A 22,005-nucleotide genomic window follows, 5' to 3' on the forward strand; every position below is an offset into this window, starting at 1 on the left:
CTTACTCTAAGATCCGTGAAAAAGATGTGGCCACAATTTAAGATGTGACGAAAGGAGGTTTAATCTTAAACTGCAAAAAAGGTGCTTTACTGTTAGAGCAATGAAGAGTAATTCCACTTTTACACCTAAAAATAAAAAGATGAATTACCAACACATTCCCACTGAACTTATCCATTGTGTTGAGAATCAAGGAGAGAGACTCATTGGTCAGTGCCGTCATGTGACCACGAAAACCAATGACCACTAGCAACTGCCAATGCCATAGTGTTGCATGGTCACCAGTATAGACTGATACACAGAAAGCCATGATCAGCAGATAATTTTATCACAGCAAGAAGGGAAATGGGGACCAGAACAGGAAGGGTGATGCGATTTTATTATTACCTATTGTTAAAGATGAATTCCCCTTTAAATTTGATAGAAGTTAGATCTAGGGATTATGAAGAGGCTGTTTTGCCAAGTAGGTGATCAAGTGTCATTCAGTACATCAAAACTTGTGGTGTACTACAGCAACATGGTGGTGCCCCAGATCCATTTGTGCAGCGAATGAGTAAACTCACAACAGCATTACGGCTGCAAGAACCCAACTGCATGTAGTTGGAGGAACTTGCATTTAAAAGCAGTTGCAATAGTTTTTCTTACAAACAATTCCAATACCGTGTAGGTAGCCAATGGCTTTCTTCAAGGCATATCAAAATAGTAGGGCTGTTACTGATCAAAAATTTTGTGTTCGATTAATCGATTTTTTTTTAATCGATTAATTAGAACACAGATCCAACTACTTTTAGCTGATCTCCTTGCATTGCAACTCTGCATAAGTCAGTGGTAAATGTGGTATACACTATATATAATCACCCGACACTACTTAGTTTTCACAATCCATGACTTAACTTCACAGTTCACACAAACGTTTTAAATTCAAATTGTAGCACTGACGCAAGTCATTTTTTTCCCCACAGTAGCGCGACAATCCCTCCACCTCCAGTCTAATGAATCACTCTCACCTTATGGCATGGACCCCTGTGCAAACAGATGGTCATGCAGGCGGGTATCAAAAGGCTTAACACGGACCATAAACTTCTCTCACAATCTCAGGTCGTGGGTAGAAATAAAAGAACAAAGTGCTCACCGCTTAAGATTTAATTTTTGTGTTCAAACACAAACTACTCACATAAAGATGATAAAAACACGGCATGTAAAGCCGACAATCGTGTTAGTTCCATAGGGCAGCAGCAGGGGGCGTCATGCGTAGCTCCTCCCCTTACATTCAATCAGAAACTTCAACGTCCCCGGACTCCTCCCCCCTTCCCTTCGTTAGCAGACGGAGGCACTTGGGGAAGGGTGGGGTCCGGTGATGTCATTGGACCTCCGGTGGAACTCCCTGAAGACCCGGGAAGTCGGTGGAGAGGTGAGTACCGGTCAAAAGAATTTTGATCAAAAAAATTTAACCATTAATCAAGGAATTAATCTTTAATTTTCAAAAATTACAAAAAAAAGTTTGAATATTTTAATAAAATTTAATGTAATATTGTCTTTCATGGCAGTACAATGAAACCTGGAGCATTAGGTTATAAAGTTACAGGTACTCCATTACTACTGCTATTTTCTGCCTACATCAAAAGCTATGGAAAAAAAGTGTATTTTTTTTATTTGGTGAGGTCATACTCTATTTTTACCACCAGGTGGCACTAATATATATATATATATATATATAAAATATTTAAAAGCATGACTGAAAAGTTTCAAGAACTTGTTTTTAAAATGAAGACAGTATATAAATATGTACAAAAATTTCACTGTACATAACAGAAAGTTAGAGAACGGTTCTTCGCTTGTATTTACCCTTCCTCATTGCCTCAAACAATATATTATGCAATAGAACTGCTCAGTAGAAGGCCAAGAAAGTAAAACAGACAAGTACTCTGAGGTAAAGCAAAAAAATTTAAATATTAAAATGAAAATTCTCCGTTTTAAGAGATCTAATGAAGAGCTGCTCAAAAATGTTTTTTGTGGATCTCAAAATCTGAAATTCCTGCATTCAGGATGCATGTCCTTGAGCGGAAAAAAATAAAATAAAGCGTTTATTCGCTATAGTGGTCAAATCGTACATGTGCGTGAACCCCAAGTTAACTCACAATGGGAGTTCCATGTGTGGTCGATACCTTATCCTAAAGGCCAACTTCACCTTTTCACTAAAATATACCTTGTGCAGTTTACAAATAACATCCTTTGTTTTTATGCCTTAGTAGTAGGCCATGACCAACATCCAAAAAGCCTGCCACAAAGACTCCTACTGAAGTGATCAGCAGCATCCGGCTCCAATTTTCTGAGAGGCACAAAACATCAAGACGCTCATTCCCTGCAGCACAGGAGTGAGCGCGCTGCGTGGCAATCGAAAAGAACTGAGAAGAAGAGGTGAAGGGAATCGCATTCTACAGGAGTTTTGTACAAGCGATTCTTTTGGCCTGGTTTGGGGCACCTGCACATTACAGTAGATCACCTTTCAGAGGGTCCTCCACCAGCATGTGCGATGTGCTTTCCTTAGTGACTCCATCATCAACTTCTTCCACTAGGTCCAAATAATTTTTTCCATTTCCTGGCCACAACTCCATGTGGGGAGAGTTTATGGCAAAAGACACGGGCAGTCTTTGCTAGGAAGGTATTTATGGGCAATTTTTTCAAATGTAACTTAACTTTAGTTAACGCTTTTATGAATTTGTTCCCAGCCACTGTAATCAATGCTTAAAATGTAAAAAAAAAAACAAAAAAAAAAAAAGCTTCCCCAACAGCAATATGGTTAAAACCCTTCCCAAGTAATCCAGATAAAAGAACAGCTCCAAACAGCTTGATTCACAGTCGAAATTCATGGGTAACCGTCTTACCTGAAACATAATAGAAACTGTTCCCCCAGTTTTGCAGCAAGACATCTCAGGCTGGATGCACAGCAGGGCAGTTAACTATATTTCCCGTTCAGCTCTGCTGCTTCTGTCATTTCTGCTCCCAGTCTGCCTATTGTACTGTAATACAGCATTGTCGCTCCGTCCTGCACTCTAACGGGTATTGTAGGAAACCAAAACATGGAACCAGGAAATAAAAACTTCATCTGCCTGGCTGTGCAGTGTGCCATTATCTGTATATCACAAGACTATTGGAACAGAATTGCAAACTCTCTAACAGTATACAATTGTATTTAATTGATTTCAGCAGTTTGTCTGCAACAATGTTTTAATCCACAGACAATTAGCAACCATGGTTGCTGCACATGCTTTTTTTCCCTACATGGACATAAATTTGGATGAACAAGATCATGAAGAGAAGTCATATATGGATAAGGTAACACAAATTTGTTATATATATACACATACACATATATATATATATACACATACATATATACACACACACATACATACACACGGTATCCCAAGTTATGCCTGAAGCATACTTAAATACCACAATCATCAACTGCCCTCTTCCACATTCCACATCCTTTGGCCACTGTCCATTTAAAATAAATTGTTTTAGGGCTAGGTAGTGAGGAGACGCGTTACTGCCTGTTTTAACTACTTAAACCGCTCACCAGTATTGTACATGGTTGCGGAGCAACACCATTCAGTTTATTGGGCATTCAGCAGAAATAACTTTTGCTGTACCCGAATGCCCGAAGCAGATATACTTATTTTTTGGCTATTCTCCTAGGGATCACAGGAGTGCAGTTCATTGTGCACCCCTGTGACCCATTTTCAGCCAACACAAGGGCTCAAGCTAGCCATCGGCTGTCACTCCAGGCCAGAAAAGATCCACCCAGATGCCTGGGCCAGATGCTAGCTCAGACTTCCAGCATGCTGCTGAAAGCCAGAGCGAGCCACTCCTGCCCCAATCAAGCAATCCTGAGGGCTGGAGGGGTAAAGCAAATGTGACTGCTCAGAGTAGAGGGGAGAGAACTAAGTAATCTGCGGTGTTTGATCACTCAGTTCTCTGGGTAAAGCCGGCGGCGATCGGTGCTGATGCAATCTACCAGAGTATACATTTTTTTTTTTCTGTATTCCTGAACCTTTTAAAATTTGCATAATAAAGGATGAACCTTAAAAGTGGTAGTAAACTTTAAAAAAAATAAAAAAATTCTCCCTGCCAGGCAAAGCTATAATGTGCATTACATACTAGCAAGTTATGAAAGGCTTGCCTTGAAACTAAGACTTCCAGCGGAACACTGGCACCAATGTAGAGGCTTCCATCTTCACTCGCTTAAAAGGTTGAGTTGCAATGATGTTACTCCCACGCGTGCAAACGAGAGTCTCGGCGACAGCACCCAGCTCTGAAGGAACGGGTGTGCAGAGAGTGCAAGCACTGGTGAAGTCACCGGCTGCTGTTCACTACAATAGCTCTTAACCACTTCCCGACCAGCACACGACGATGTACGTTGACAGAATGGCACGGGCAGGCATATTGGCGCACAGGTACGTCCAATATTCAATGCCGCCCTGCCATCGGGAGCGCGCCGGCGGCGGCGCGCTCCTGCGCTGCTCGGGACCCCCATGAGTCCGGTCGCGGGACCCGCGGACTCGATCGCCGCGGGCATCCCCGCGATCGTCTCACGGAGCGGCCGCATGGAGGAAATGCAAAGTAAACAGCATTTCTCCATTCTGCCTAGCAACTAGTGACGCTGATCTCTGCTCCATGTGATTGGAGCAGAGATGAGTGTTCACTAAATGAAAGCCCAACCCCCCCCCCACATTTAGTAACACACCCCTAGGAACACTTAACCCCTACACTGCCACCCACTGGTTAACCCCTTCACTGCCAGTGTCATTTACACAGGAATCACTGCATTTATATAGCAGTGATTAATGTATAAATGACAATGGTCCCAAAAATGTGTCAGAAATGTCCGATGGGTCCCCCACAATGTCGCAGTCACAATAAAAATCGCTGATCGCCGCCATTACTAGTAAAAAAAAAAAAAAATAATAAAAAATTATTAATAAAAATGCTATAAAACTATCCCTATTTTGTAAACGCTATAACTTTTGCGCAAACCAATCAATCGCTTATTGCGATTTTTTTTACCAAAAATATGTAGAATACGTATCGGCCTAAACTGAGGGAGAAAAATTTTTTTTATATATTTTTGGGGGATATTTATTATAACAAAAAGTAAAAAATAATGTGTTTTTTTCAAAATTGTCGCTCTATTTTGGTTTATAGCGCAAAAAATAAAAACCGCAGGGGTGATCAAATACCACCAAAAGAAAGCTCTATTTGTGGGAAAAAAAAAAGGACGTCAATTTTGTGTGGGAGCCACGTCGCACGACCGCGCAATTCTCAGTTAAAGCGACGCAGTGCTGAATCGCAAAAAGTGGTCTGGTCTTTGACCAGCAAAATGGTCCGGTCTGCAAGTGGTTAAACAGTACACATTTAGGAAAATTTTTTTTACCTACAGGTAAGCTTTATTATAAGCTTACCTGTATGTAAAAATCATATTTAGAAGTTTACTACCAATTTAAAGGATTAGTTAACCTTTCTAAAAAACTGCCTACACAGGTAAGGAGTGTTTGTAGATAAAAACAAATCATGTGGCTCTAACTAATGCGGAATAATGCCCTTGCTATAGGTGTAGGCCATTTACATGCCTCGTGTAGCCTGACTGGAATACTCTCCAAGGACCTTGCTAAGGCCTAGTTGTACCTGTTCACTTCCACCATCACAGCAATGAGCCTCATCCCAATTTGACAGCCATGAAAGTCCTCAAATGCAGAGCAGTGTGCGTTAAAGGACATGCACCCCCACACAGCTGTCAAACTGGGGCTAATGTCTGAGCAGCTGCTGTGTTCCAAAAGACACGAATAAGACTGCCTGCATGTGGACGTACAGAAGACCTGTGCATACCACCCAGGCAAAGACAGCCGTTCTCAAGGCTGTGGATATGTATGCTGTGTGAATGAGGTCTTAGAAGCACGACAAAATGAAAATCACTGTTTGTGAAAACCATGATGCCTTAACTACAGTCAGCCAAAAGGCATGTAGTAGATTCGGAAGTCAACTGAAAAGACTATGATCTCACGAGACCAATTTTAAGATCAGATGAAATGCCAGGTTTGCACATCACAGCATACCATCTCCATTGTAAAGCAGTATGATGTGAAGAGGTTTTTCATAAACCGAAACCTTGGAGGAAAACACGCAACGCAGTCTGCAAGAAATCTGACCCTTGGAAGATCGATCTTCAGACAACAGAATCAGCCCAAATATATTCCCAGACTTCTGTAAACTACTAAATAATCCCCATGTAATGGACATTTGGGTTTTGGGGTTGGTTCAAGTCAGAAGAGCAGCCTAGGGTGACAAAGCTACTCCTCCACAGATACAGAATACAGTGAGAGTTGTCACTACTTGGGGACTGGAGATGGTTTAACCACTTCCCGCCCGCCGTACGTCATACGACGTCCTTGACTTTGAGTGGGTATATCAGAACGATGCCTGCCCGTGTGCTCGCACACAGAAGCGAACGCATACATAAATCCCGCCCACTTATGAAAACCGTCTTCAAACCACACATATGAGGTATTGCTGTGAATGCTAGAGCAATAATTTTTACCCCTAGATCTCCTCTGTATCTCAAAACATGTAACCAGTCAAAAATTTTAAAGCGCCACCTATGGGGATTTTTAAGTACGGAAGTTTGGTGCCATGCCACAAGCGTGTGCAATTTTGAAGAGCGACATCTTAGGTATCTATTTACTCGGCGTAGCTTCATCTTCACATTATGCAAAAAAATTGGGCTACCTTTATGGTTTTGTTCTTAATTTAAGGCATGAAACTGTTTTCCCTCCCCCCCAAAAAAAAGGTGTTAGAAAAATTCCTGCGCATATACTGAGCGAGATAGAAAGTTACCTTTGCTAAAAAAAAAAATAAAATAAAATATATGCTTGGGGTTCTATGTAATTTTCTAGAAAAAAATAAAATAAAAAAAAGTGGATTTTTTTTACATGTAGGAGAAAAATATGTCAGAATTGGCATGGATGGGAAGTGGTTAATAGCAGGACTACCAGGTGAAAAAGAAAAAACAGCCTGGAAAGGTAAAGAAATGTAGCCATCCATCTAAGGGCTGAAATAGGTTTTTGTTATGGATTTAGATACACATAAGCAGCAGACGCATGCGTTTCAGAGCATGCACACTATTAGCTTACAATTACATAGCACTTTTATAATACAAGAGATTTTTTTTCTTCAGTACAAGCAGGACTTCTTTGTCTAGTATTTTATTCTAATGCATACCCCCCCCCCCCCCCCCCATTTTTACATCAACAAAAAAAATGTTAAGGAGCTAGTATCTCAAGCCCGAATCCTCAATCCACATCTTACCACATCAAAATATATTTTTGTCACCCAGTTAATTACATAGTAGTTGGTAAAGTTGCGACAATCGTTTATCAAGGTTAGTTTCACACTGCTGCAATATGCCTTTGATCTGATTTCACACGATTATGCAGTGCTACTTGGAAACAACGTTGTATATTCTATAGGGCCAAAATCGCACCAAAGTAGTACAGGACCCTTCTCCAAAATTGCTCCATGCTGAGTCGCACTGATGTGAATGGACACCATTAAAAGCATGATTTCCCTTGGCATGCAATTCTGTGCATGTGAAATCACACTAGTGCAAACCAAGCATTATTCTCCAAATTTTACATACTATAAGTTTACCATCTTCAGCCACCCTTTAATCACCCATCACTCAGGATCCTCCTAATTACTAATACACATCCAGTATTTACAGGAAAAAAACAAAAAAACAAAAAACAAAACAAAAAACAAAACAAACAAAAAAAAAACACACAACACCAACCCATCAATTGTCAAGATCGTTATTTGATTTCCCTGAGACACAGAGGAACAAATTTTCCTGTAATTTTTTCTTCTGCTGTTATTACTCAAAAGATGCTCAAGACCCCTTTCAAACTGGGAGGCGTTTTGCAGGTGCTTTAGTGCTAAAAAAATAGGCCTCATCTGCAGTCCCAGTGTGAAAGCCTGAGTGCTTTCACACTGGGATGCTGCTCTGGCAAGATGTTTTAAGTTCTGCAAGCAGTATCTTTCAGGTGGTGATCCACCCATTGAAATGAATGGGTAGCGCTGCTGAAGCGCTTACACAGCAATTCGGCAGCAGCAATATTAACCCTTTCTTCAGCCGCTAGCAGGGGGTTAAAAGCACCCCGCTAGAGGCTGAATAGCGTAGCTAAAACTAGCGGCGCTTTACCACTAACACAGCTGCAACGTGAAAGAGCTGTAAAGTGTAAGTAGTATGTTAAGGCGACTTCAATGTTGGTGATCTGCTGCTCAGCATTTCAGTTATACTGATGCTACTTCCATCAGGATACATCTGGACACACTCATACCAAACACAATATCCTTGCTAAATAGGGCCCTACTTATTCACTCCTGATGATTATCTGGTCTCTCAAACTCCAGGGATAAGTCACATGGCAACCTTGATGGCAAGGCTTAAAATAAAAGCTTCCCGAAGGAAGCAAAGAATATTCAATCTATGCAGTTAGAATTTAGAAGGCATTATAAAAACTTCAATCTCATGCAGTGTTCAAGTCATGTGCGTCACTTAATACACATCCTACAATCATTAATGCCAGCATCATTGCAGTGTACAAATTCATACATGCAAGATTAAAAAAAAAATGTTTTTTATATTTTAATAATAATCAGGCCAAATTATGCAACACACAGACCATTACAAAGAAGCACAGCCCACCTGTGTTGTGCACCACAAGATTAGTAAGGCATGATGATATTCAGAATGATAAATATACATATATTTTGATGATTCAGACTTGCTTCAAAAGGAGGGGGAATACAAAGTGATTAGATAAAGCCACCAATTTTGCTTTTAATTAAATAAATCATTGATTAAATAAATCATGGATTTAAAATAAAAAAATAAAAATCATACCTTTAGAGCAGATATTTTATAAACACATGTAAACATGGACAGTTTCTTAAATCGCACTCACAAGTGAAGCTGAAGCATATAATGAGCTGACATACACTTGAAGGGGGCATAGATCCTCACAACAGGATTGAGTTGTACATTTGGCTCTCTGCTTCCTGTGCAGTGGTATGGTAACTACACAGCCATTATTCCTAGAATTGGAAGTGGACAGCGATGAATTGCATCATTCACGTTGCACTCACTGACGTCAGTGGTACATGCAGGCTCGGGGAGGAGGAGCTACATCTCCCGGCATTCTGAGTATAGTACAGAATTCCACTGTGTAACACATATGACTAAACAGAGAGCTTTGTTTCAAATCCTGTATTTCATGGAGCTTCATAGAGGACCTATTTCAGCAAGGGAAATTCTTCTTACCTTTCACTTTTTCTGTTTGGGACATAGAATAAGGTGCTAAATCAGGCGGTGTTCACAACCTTATTTCTCGTTTACGGTATCCCCTGCTCCCTTGACTGCTATAATCCAGTTCCAGGGTCTTCCAAAGCAAAATAGAAATACTGTAGATCTAAAAGACTAAAGAAAAAAGTTGTACACAATTAGATTTAAAAGTCTCCCTCAGCATGCATCAAGGAATTAGGAACTGAGGTTTCTGGGAGGAGGAGACTAACACTGTGCGACTTAAACTTGAATGTAGCCAAAGGAGGTACATTCTCACCTCTGAAAAATGATGGTGAAAACGATCCAATTAACAGGCCTAACCAACACAATAGTGTGGGGCCAGTATTATTCAAAGAATATCCTCAATTTTATTGTAGAAGAAATAAACGAGTATAACTATGGCACATACTGCCCACACCATAGGTAGGCCCCAAGCCAATAGCTCCACCATAAACACAAACATTCAGCTCAGGTGAACATGTGCATTTATGTCCAAGGGGAGGGGAGGAGGAGAAAAGTTCACTTATCACAGCGAAGGGGACAACAGTAATTGGGACACTTTTCAACCCCTCTAAGTTATTCAATCTGCTAGCCACAATGGTTGTTGGCCTACTTCTATTCTAAACATTAAAGCTAGTCAAACCCCCATAATGGGCAACTGTTGCTTATGTCTACCAGCACAGCAGGCCAACTCTTCTGTTATTGTGTGTGAAGCTGCTCAGGTGTGCACTGCTTTCAGGATTTAGACAATGGCAGCCTGCAGTGCTAGACTCGAGCCCTTGATCTAAACAGAAGATAGATTACATTTAAAATCAGCTGCCAAGCCCCTGAATTCTACAATATTTTGTCCAGCCATGTTGTATCGGAAATACATCCAAAAAGGTACAGAAAACCAATGACATGGTGAAAAAAAAAATATCCCCGGTTTTCACTGGCATCTGAGGACTCCACTGCCTCACGGTCAAATCAGTTCAGGTACTGAACTCTGTGCTCAAACCAGAGCCAGGTAAAGGGAATATTATTTTAAGTGTGTTGTTGCCTTTAACACATCTATGTTCACGAAATTTGGGTGGGGATAAAAGTATGTGAAATTACCTTTAAAATGCATCCAATTAAACTTTTTCAGCTATTCTAAATGGCCATGAATTTGCAGAGGAACATACAATGGTATACCATAACTGGCCATAGGATTTGTCTGAAAGGTTGCGTCGCCATCGGTAAAAAAATTCAGACATGCAACATTCCTCCTCCGCTTTTCAAACTGCAACACCTTTATTAGTTGCAGTCACTGAAAGAGGGCTATTTTTTCCTAGAATTATTTCTGTGTGCATGGGTTGTCTTAAACAGCTTCCAAGTTATTTAGAGGCAACACTTTTAATGCAGATTTATCAATCTTTTAGCAAAATATAGTTCTACACTGCAATAAACAAAAAAAGTTCTATTTTGAGAACCTTTGTATCCATTGGTCTGGAATCAGTCAGCCAAGAACTTTAAAAAGTGAAATGAGGGGGTCTCAAAATTTGGAAACCCAATCAAATGGACTTGTGTTCTGAAAAAAACATGGAGACAACGATCCAAAAAAAAAAAAAAAAAAAAAAAAAAAAGAAGGACAAATATTCTTTTCGGACCACAAAAAAATAAAAATAATATTATAAATAATATTCCTTGGAATTGTATAGAAAAAGGAATGCAGATAAATCTTAAAAGAAACATACATGAGGTGTACATATTTGGAAGACTAGAACTGGATTTGAGCATTGAAGGGAGCAAGAAAACCCTGAGGAATAAAAATGGTTACTTAATTCTACATCCAAATTGACATCACAAGCTACCCACACACCCAAATGAATACAGTGGCCTGCAAAAGCTGTTATCATTTAGAGAGCACCATTCCCAATTGGTTAATGCAAGAATCAAGCTCACTGCAAGCTGTCCATGCAAACATCTCTGCATGTGGTCATTTTATTGTCATACCTATTACCCAGTTTCTTTGAACCCTGGAACTTCACTTGAAATGCTTCATAGAAAGCTGAGGAAGGATTCCTGTGAGACCCAAGAACCAAATGAAAAACATTTTTAAAAACATTTATGATGTATACAACGTGGAGCTAAAATATAATAAAGCAAAACAGATAGCCCTATAAAACAAAGGCAATGAGCAAATCTTTGGGGGGGGGAATAAAAAAGCATTTTTGTGTGCACCTTTATATCTATTTAACTGCAACAAATCACTTGTAGTACAACGTGGATTTGACTTTCGTAAATAACCCCCCAATGACCTTATGTTACAAAGCTCTAGAAAATTAGTAATTGGTCTATTCTAAAATGACAATATATTAAAGTGGTTGTAAAAGGTAAAAGTTTTTTTTTTTACCTTAATACATTCACTTAATAGTACTCACCGAACCCGATTTCCATCCAGCACTGTGCATGTCCACAGTAGCTCTTCTCCCTTCTCTCCCCATCTCAAAGGCTTGGCTGAGTGCAGCGGGAACCATTGGCTCCTGATTGCTGTCAGTTAAAATGCTTATTCCATATTTTCAGTTGATGCGTATGTACACAGATACAACAGGCAAATACCTGTAAGGCTCAAAACATTCACAGTCTCACCAGTGCCCTGAATGGTTTAGCTTTCAGTTGACTTTGTAAGATCCAAGTGTTTGGCAGCAAATTAACAGGAAAACTGTCAACCAAACTAGAGGCTCCTCCACACTTGCCTAAACACACGGCACTTTGTAAAGTCAAGCTGCTCAACAAGTCTCAGACGAAAATTTGTATTTTGATGTCCATATGTGAGAATGGTACAATTTATCAGCTTTAATTAACAGTGCACAAGCAGGTCTTTAAGCAAATGAAGTAATAGTGACCTAAAACTTTTGGGGCTTACAGTTAGGTTTTCAGCTGGTTAACTGCTGTAGCCGACAGTTCACAATCATATCCATTCATTAGTTACTGGAATGCAGCCTGTGCAGTTCATACTGGTCAGCTATCTATGGAAAATGAGCTGTACTCTGTTCTTATTCCAACGCAGTCATATTCTACCTTGGTGCCAAACGTAGAGGACTTTTCAAGGAATTTTATCCCATACGCGCTACCACGAAGTTCAAATACACGTTTACAAAGATATTTCTTTCTTCTGATCGCAACCATTAGAATCTAAAGAATAAACCCTTAGGCCTTTATGTTGCTCAGAAGGTAGAGCTATTCGGTTACCTAGATACATCTATGTGAGGTCTGCAAAATAAATAGCTACACTGCAGTGAATCCAAGTAAAAGACTTACCTACCCAGCAAGCAGAGTACACACCGCACACCCTACCTGAACTACACCCTCTATGACTAAGCCCATCATGGGCAAAATGCATTAGAGATCATATCTATGATCAAAGCCACCAAAGCATGGTGAATGTGAACCATGTGTAATCCTCTTTCTGAATAAATCATTTACATGATGGATTCCCTGGAGTATGGCCATTTCTTCTGTGAACATTGTATGTGAGGTCAGGACAGGCCTTTGTGGCTTAAAGTGCACTAGTGTAGGGATTATGTACATTTACATAATCCTAACAAATGGTTAAAGAACTGAAGGGCAAATTTACATGTATGAAACACATTGTCCCCAATATACAAAAAAAACTGTGCTCCATTCCCCCAAAACAAATGCCAACCTCTTCAGCTGAGGGTAATATTGCCCCCCAAAATCCTCAAATAAACCCATCAACCTTCCTCCCCATTGCTCAGTGTTTTCTCCAAGAGTAAAGGATTGTGGGTGGAGAGGAAAGCTAGGAGTGTTTGTATGCGGATATCTAGAGCTGTGCACCGATGCTTGGTGTATCCCACCATCTTCAGAACGGATTGAGCTTTTTTGTAAAACATGTGTAAAGGTGAACCTATCTGTAAAAAAAAAAACAAAAAAAAAAAACAAACAGCATTCACTGACCTCTCTAGCTGCATGTACCGTTAATTCTCAATAAATCACAAGACTCTAAAGTTGGGTTGCAATCACAGATTGATGCCAGGTTGGTGCTCTCCACATAACGTAAAGCAGAAACGAGTATACATTTCATGTCTCCATTGGGGTTCTTTTACAAGAGTGCAGAGACCCATTTTTGCGTATGCAGCAATGTGGAGCTCTGTGCAGGTGGAAGCGATTTGGCAAAACACAGAAGTCATGTGTACTACATGACTTCCAGGTTCAGAGTGGTTATACACCAGTTACTGTGGGCGGGAAAGAAGCTGATCAAACTTTATCTCTGCCTGATCAGTTTCGGTTTGGTCTATAGGTGGCATTAGGGGGTCTAATGGACCCCCAATATCTCCAAAAAATAAAAATAAATAAAAAAAAAAGAGCCCTTTGATTTCTACTATGCCATCACATCGGGAGTAAGGACTTTGATTCTACTATTCTAATCACATAGAAGGCCATCAGCCCATTTGATACAAAATTTAATTAAAACGGAGGGAAAAAAAAATAAATAAAAATTGTGCAGGTGTTCCAACATACAAAGATGTAGAGAGTGTGCCACAAACAAGGCATCACCATGAATATTGAAGGGAGTAATAATTCTAGGTCCATCTATCTAAATGGGAAACCCTGTAAACTAGAGCTGCAGGATTCTGGTCAAAATGAGAAGCACTTTTTGCTTAGAATAAAGATCACGATTCTCGTAACATTTCACATTATATAAAAAAAAAAAAAAAAAAAAAAAAATTGGGCTAACTTTAGGCTCGGTTCACACAGGGGGCGACACGACTTGCCGTGACCTGACAAGTCGCCCCCGTTCTGTACTACGGAACCGTTCTAAGAGGAGCGACTCGAGTCGCTCCGACTTAGAAAAAAGGTTCCTGTACTACTTTTGGGCGACCTCGGGCGACTTGCATTGACTTCTATACAGAAGTCATTTGCAAGTCGCCGCTGAGGTTGCGGCACGGCAAGTCGTGTTGCCCCCTGTGTGAACCGAGCCTTACGGTTTAGTTTAATTTATTAAAGTTGGTTTTTGTTTGGGGGTTCTAAGTAATTTTCTAGCAAAAGATACCAATTTTAACTTATAACCAACTAGTGTCAGAAAAAGGTTTAGCGTTTAAGTAGTTAAAACTTCCCTAATTTACGGCCCAAATTCATTCCTTTGATCTAAAAGGACAGTGTTACAAATGTATCTTTATTTCCATAAGCAATGTCATAAACTTGGCAGGATGCCTGGATATTTTTTTTTTTTTTTAGGATAGCCGTCAGCTGTGAGCAGAGAACTCTGCATAGAATCGGGAAAATTATTTGTTAAGATTGTGGGGGAAGAATCGCGATCTGATTAATGATTAATCATGCAGCTTTACTATGAAGGCTTTAAAAGTGTAAACTATGAACAATTTTGAGTACTGAAGTTTGATGCCTTTTCATGAGCATGCAATACTTTGAGGCTTGTCATGTTTGGTAACCATTTTACATAAAGCCACTCCATCCTTTATATTTGATCACAAATTGGTTAAATCTATTGACATCTATAAGAAGGAAAAAAAAATTAAAATACTATCCCCACTCAACTGGTTTAGCCACTCCAGCCCTGGAAGGATTTACCCCCTTAATGACCAGGACATTTTTTTGCGATACGGCACTGCGTTACTTTGACAATTGCACGGTTGTGCGACGCTGTACCCCAATAAAATTGAGGTCCTTTCCCACCACAAATAAACCTTTTTGGTGGTATTTGATCACCTCCGCAGTCTTTATTTTTTGTGCTATTAGCAAAAAGACGAGTTTTGAAAAAAAAAAAAAAAAAAAAAAAAGTCAAAACTAAAATTTCTTCATCAGTTTAAGCCAATATGTATTCTACATTTTTATTTTTTTTTTAAAACAACAAACACGCAATAAGCGTATATTGATTGGTTTGCACAAAAGTTATAGAGTCTACAAAAAAAAAGGGATAGATTTATGGCATTTTAATTATTTTTTATTAGTAATGGGGATGAACAGATTTTTTTAAAAATCGGGACTACGACATTGTGGTGGACAGATTGGACACTTGACACTTTTTTGGGTCCAGTGACATTAAAGTGATCAGTGCTAAAAATATCCACTGATCACTGTATAAATGAAACTGGCAGGGAAGGGGTTAAGTGTGTCATAGGCAGGTGTTTCTACCTGTGGGGGGAGTGTACTGACTGGGAGTAGAGAGATCACTGTTCCCGATCACTTGGAACAGACGATCTTCACTGTACTGTCAGAATGGCGATCTGCTTTGTTTACATTGGCAGATCTCCGTTCTGCCTCTGAGAAGCGATCGCGGGTGGCCCCGCAAATCAGCTCCCATCGCTGTGAAGCAGGAGTGTGCGCACGCCCGTAGTGTCTTGTGCACGAAACGGCAAAGTACAGCAAGGACCAGGCGAGTGGGGAGGGTGTATGGTGTTAGTTCTGTATGTATGTAAGAATGTAGCCATCCTCTCGCTCACTCCTTAGATGGACTATGGACTATGGTCGAATGGAGTTGTCATTTGCATAGAGCAGTGCACATAAAAATATGCACTACCAATTATTCCATGAAAACAAAAAATTTCAGAGAATTTGGATATCGTTAAGAGCACTTTCACACTGGGGTGGGTGTTGGCAGTAAAGCACTGCTATTTTTAACGGCTGAAGGTTAAAAGCACCTACAAAGTGCCGCTGCCCATTGATGACAATAGACAGGGGCGCTGTAGGAGGAGAGGTGTATACACCACTCCTACAGGGCCTCAAAGATGCTGCTTGCAGGACTTTTTTGGGCTCCCTGCCAGCACCGCTCCAGTGTGAAAGCACACAGGCTTTCACACTGGGGTGCGAGAAGCACTTCACAGGCGCTACAGCGCCTGTAAAGCGCCTCAGTATGAAAGTAGCCTTAGTGTCACTAACTCTTGCAACTCTGGGGAAGTCCTTCTGCAAGGTAATGTCCCCCCCAGAGTTCCACACACACGGTAATACCATTTCCTTGGATGTTCTATACAACAGTTTACAGAATGCATTAGGCTGGCTTTTCCACTATTGCCACATGGTTTTCCTCCTCTCACCTTCCAGGACGGCAACACATGAGAGATGGGGCTCCACCCTAGAGGAAACAATCCGTTCACAGCCATTAAAAAAGGTCCAACTTTCCCCTTGTCCTTTTTTTAACCACTTGCCGACCAGCCACCATTATACCGTAGCAGGTTGGCTCTACCGCATGAATCGCCGTACCTGTACGATACAGTGGGGGCATGCGGCGTCGGAGCCGATGCACGCGACTGGCAGGCACGATGTCTGCCGGCCACCCGCGATTGCTCCACAGAGAGCCAGAAAGGGGATCTGTCAATGTAAACAAACAGATTCCCATTTTGACAGGGAAAAAAAAAAAAAAAAAAAAAAAAAAAAAAAAAATGATATTCTGTTCCTAGTGATCAGGAAAAGCAATCTCTGTCTACTATTAGTTAGAAACAGCTCCCTAGGGAACACATTAACCCCTTCCCTGCCAGTGTGATCACCATATAAATGTGACTGGTACCGGGACAGACAGCTGATCACCGTTATTACTAGTAAGGGGAAAAAAAAAAATAATAAAAAAAAAAAAAAACACTAATTATAGACATCTAAATAAAAAAAATGGCATAAATTATGTAGACACTATAACACTTCAGCAAACCAATCAATATACACTGATTGCAATTTTACTTACCAAAAATTAGAAGAATATATATTGGCCTAAACCGAGTAAAAATGTTTTACTTTTTTTGGATACTTATAGCTAAAAGTAAAAAAAATATTGCTTATTTCCCCCAAAATTGTCGCTCTTTGTTTAGGTACATCGCACAGTTGTCAGTTAAAGTGACAGTTCCATATCGCAAAAAATGGCCTGGTCCTTAAATCATTCTCCTGAACAGAGCAATGTTTAAGCCAGATCCTCTTTGTTGATCAAGAGTAGCATCCTTGTCTCACACAGAGCAAGTCTTCGATTGGTCCTTTTAGTGGTCCGAAGAAGTGTTACAGGCATGATTAGGCAACAATTTCTAGATGGCTGAGACAGGTAAACCGTGCTAATCTACTAAATTTCATAGGTTTTCTGATTCCATCTTTAAGAGCACTCCACATAGACCCTGCATCAGAAGCAGAGAAGGCAGGACATCGGTGGAGCAAACCTGCTGATTAGCCTCTTGACCCGACTAAGATACCGTCATCAGCCATAATAAAAGAGGTAAAAAACACTGTAGAAACTAGCATTAGGCAGGAAGATCTTTCAGCCAGTGGTCAAATCCTAGGGTAGGCCTGCGGATTACTTGATTATACTCATGTGTTGCTGTTCTGGAAGGAGAGGAGAAAACTGACTGTTAGACTTACCAGCAACAGTGTTTCTACAAACCTTCCAGAATGGCAGGCCTATATGCCAGCCTTGTTAAGGGGTAGAAAGATTTATACAGTAGGTCAGGGCTCGACAAACCCCGGTCGCCAGGTCGCATTTGCGCCTAGATTTCGTGTCCTGGCGACTGGGGCAACGCTGCTGGGGTATCCTGTCTCCATTTGGACCCCGAACTCCGCCGCGCAATTCCATCGGGCCGCGCCGGCCAGTAATTGAGGCCGCGGCTTTGCGGCCTTCTAAAATCTTTCGGTAGTCTGGCGCCATCTTGTGGTGGATGTAGAAATTACACCCTATTCCAATAATGCTAATTCCTAATGGGGTGAAGCTCCCCTGCCTGTTTTTTGCCCAACGGTGAGTGTGGTGGCTGGTAAATGGCTTCTCATTATATTATATATATTATTAAATTTAATAAATATATATATATATATATATATATATATATATATATATATATATATATATATATATATATATATATATATATATATATAATTTTTTTTTTTTTTGTAATTTTTTTTTTTTTTGTAAAAAGTAAAAAAAAAAATTTATTTTAATTAAGGAAAAAAAAATTATTATTTGTAATCCTCCCTGCTTGACCCCTTTCACAAGGGCTGTCTGATCAGGTTCACCTGTCAGTTTTTCAGGCGGACCTGATCGAACCCTTAGCAGGGAAATGGCAGTAAATGAGCGGGAATATGTCGGAAATAATAGTCACATTCTTTTGTTAACCACTTCGTGCCCGCGCTATAGACGAAAGATGTCTACAGCGCGGACACCAATTGCCGGGAGGGCGTCCCTAGACATCTTCCTGTTTACTTCCCCTCTGCACGCCGCCATGGGCGAGCATCGGGGAAGTTCTGTGTTGGCCGTGTCCCTTGGATACAGCCAATCACAGATCATGCTAAATGACCAATCACAGCGGCCATTTAGCACTCGAGCGGTGTGTCCAATGAGAGGTGATCTCATATGTGGGGGGCTGGGGGCTATCTTCCCCTCACTCGTCTCCATGTTAGGCCAGGGACAGGTCCAGATCGCCGTCACGGACCTGGCTCCTAACTTTTTTAGCTGGCTCCTAGATTCCAAGCAAATTTGTCAACCCCTGCAGTAGGTGGCAAGTGCCTAATTAAAGACCCCTTGTGAGACAGTTGGGAGAATTACTTTACAACTGATGGACAAGGGGAAAGGTGGAGCCTTTTAACCTCTGTGAACTGATTGGGTTTCCTGTAGGGAGGAGCCTCTGCTGCCCTGGAAGGTTCGTAGAAACACCGTTACCGGCAAGTCTAAAGGTCGGTTCACACAGGGGCGACCCGTCAGGCGACTTAGCCGCCTGACAAGTCGTGTCCCGCTCTATGCAATGGAACCGTTCTAATCGGAGCGACTCAAGTCGCTCCGACTTAGAAAAAGGTTCCTGTACGACTTTTGGGGCGACTTGCATTGACTTCTATACAGAAGTAATTTCACAAGCCGCCGCTAAAGTCGGATCACGGTCGCCTGAGGCAGTCGCGCTGCAAGTCGTGCTGCCTCAGTGTGAACGGGCTCTAACCGTCGTTTTTTTTTTCTGCCCCTAAATGTGGAGCTTAAAAATATGCCTCCAATCGTCCTAATGTACATGGACACATAGGATAACATTGAGCTGCTTCTACAAGCAAAACTCCCATAGTAGCAGCCAGTGTGCCTGGAGCATTAGTTGCATTTACAGAACAGCCCCCATTCATTTTTATTGGGTCAGAAAGGTAAACCAATGCACAAAAACACTCAGCGGTCTATGTACTCCACCTGTGAGGTGCTCAAATGCAGGATGCTACATTACACAGCATACCACTACTCTGTTGGGTAAAGGCAATGGTTCTTTTCCCATCCACTCTAGAATGACAACATTGTCTCAAAATCAGCCAATAGAGATGAATTCAGCATCAGCGAGGATGTTCAACTTGCAGAGGAAATGAAACGACAGCATAGAAGTTTAAAATCACAAATGATCTCTCATGTATCACGGATAATCCTTTGTGCTTTACTGTGTAAGCAAACTTTTTGCTCTGTTAATCTTTTTCTATGGATTCCATCTCATTGTTCAGTGTAGTGTTTGCCATTGCTGCATTCTTTTAATCAGCAACAGGAAAAGTTATGTTTAGAAACGCAGGGATAAAATATTAATAACCACTTTTTTTATTTATTTCTTATGATTTGATTCATTTTCACACACCTTCTTGCACTTTACTTTCCTACTCAGTTTATTCAATACTCACTCACCTTTATAATTCTATTTACTTTCTGATTTGGTTTTTGTGATCACAGCCTGATGCATGACCTTCCCATGGAGGGTTGCCTGTTGGGCAGGCTGTCGCTTAACATACCATCTCAGTTCCCGGAGATGTTCCCCATGTGGGGATATTCATGACCCTCAATACTGTACCAATTGCACATGGATGCTCTGTAAGTATCATATAGGGTGTTTTACCCCCCCATTTCTTTATATTTTTCACACCTGTGACTATATTAGACCAACTAGAAATGCACACTATATCATTACAGAGATATCTTGCACGTGTACATGCTTGCTCCTGATGAGTGACATCCAGTCACGAAACTTGTTGAGCTAACAGATGACGTGTTCAAATCACATACGTTATCCTACCAGGTCATTGTGGATTCTGTTCAATATGTGTTTGACTGCATTCTAAATCATGTGCTATCCAATTTTGGGCTTTTCTAAATGTATCATGTGCCATCCATTTTTTGGATTATTTATTATTTAATATCTTACTCCATGCAGGTATTTAATTTAATGTATAATGTATCAATTTTCTATCCAACTAATGTCTAATCTAATTAGTCTAATGACTAATGTCCTACTCCTCTACATTATAGATATGTCAACTATAATGCCAAACACTTGACACTCCGCGTACTTCATTTAAAGTCCCGCCTCCCTGTTCTCTTTTGTATTGATAACTAGTGTTAATGTTCGGTAACTGAAAAAAACTTGCGTATCTAAAATGTGCCTGAAATTAGCAAATTTTACAATACCAAAAGATACAAATATGGACACAAAGAAATCAAAGAATTATAGTTTGTATAGAAACAAAGAAAATGAAATAGGCAATAGAAAACTAAACTAGGGCAGAAGCCGAACACAAAATGAACTGTCTTCAGTCTAGTGCAGACAGTTAGCATTCATGGCATGATGGGAATCACTTTATTTTTTTTTGCAACTGTTAAATCAGTGGGTTTACTGAGGCAACACTTTTTTAAAGTGTTACTAAACCCAGAACCTGCATTCACTATCTCTGGTCTCCCACTGAACACAGATCATGGAAACTCAATTTTAGTAGTAAATGTAAACCGCTAAATACCCTTTCTCATCAGCGGTATATAGTAGTCTTGTGACTTGTATCCCTACCCGTTTAAGCTTATGGGAGGAGTTTTCAGTTTCCTCTGATCCTCTGTCTGGACAGTGCATGTGATCAGCACAGGACCAAATAAAATAAATATACACAAACTGAGCATGTGCAGCCTGACTCCTAATGCTCTGTTTTATTGAGAGATGGGTTGGAGTCAGTTAAAGGAGGAGGTTCAGAGAAGACAGGATCGCACAGCCTTTATACACAATGCAGAGGATTAACCACTTAGGTTCCACAGTGAGAACAACAAGCATGCTTTACTGCATATACAGACCGATTTTACCATTATGGATTTAGTAACACTTTAAAGCTAAACTTCAGTCACAAAATATATCATTTCTATGTAGCCACAAAAGGAAATAAAATGTACTTTGTGAGCACTGACATCACTGCGCTTTACAGCTTGTTGAGCTCAGAAACGCTCAAGCAAAATCCCATCAATTTCAATGGTCCCTGTTCATATTTGAGCGTTTTGTCGCCTGTAGCAAAACACTCGTCGCTCAAAAGTACATGTGCTGCTTTGCAAGCAGATTTTTCTCCCTCAATGGTAAATGCCTGAACAGCAAGAAATTTTCTTTTTCTTTCAAGCGTTCAGCTCAAACAGTAACTGCCCTTTTCTAGCATCGCTCCACACCTTACACAGGTTTCTATTGGCCACAGCAAAAACACCTAAATAAAAAATAAATAAAAGCCTGAAATATTTGCAAATCTGCTAAAATAATACCTGAAAACACACAGCTCAAGTGTGACTGTTACTGGAGCCTCAGTGTTCAGGTTAAAGTTTTGGAAAGAGCAGAGAAGAATTAAGTCCTCTGCTGAGCTTTCAGGCCGCATTCACACCTGAGCATTTTCAG

At 40.5% G+C, this 22,005-nt stretch overlaps 1 protein-coding gene across 4 annotated transcripts in view; it reads right to left on the minus strand.

The window, feature by feature from the left end:
- Positions 1–22,005, minus strand: part of TSC22D2 (TSC22 domain family member 2) — a 65,336-nt gene that overhangs the window by 34,946 nt on the left and 8,385 nt on the right. Inside the window, exons 2-3 of one of the 4 annotated variants that reach the window (XR_013276878.1) lie at positions 11,372–11,440; positions 9,377–9,532 (exon numbers count right to left, since the gene is read on the minus strand). The exons of 1 other annotated variant lie outside the window; for it this stretch is intronic. Coding sequence is in view for 1 of the 3 variants with exons in the window: in XM_077488185.1 (XP_077344311.1) it covers positions 11,372–11,440 (69 nt within the window). In the remaining 2 variants the exon portion in view is untranslated. The remainder of the gene's footprint in view (positions 1–9,376; positions 9,533–11,371; positions 11,441–22,005) is intronic. 2 more of the 4 variants (XR_013276879.1, XM_077488185.1) reach the window with 2 other exon arrangements.

The sequence above is a fragment of the Lithobates pipiens genome, unplaced genomic scaffold (genome assembly GCF_037356315.1).
Source record: "Lithobates pipiens isolate NorthernLeopardFrog02 unplaced genomic scaffold, aLitPip1_a1.2 Scaffold_18, whole genome shotgun sequence".
In the NCBI taxonomy this organism is placed as follows: domain Eukaryota; kingdom Metazoa; phylum Chordata; class Amphibia; order Anura; family Ranidae; genus Lithobates; species Lithobates pipiens.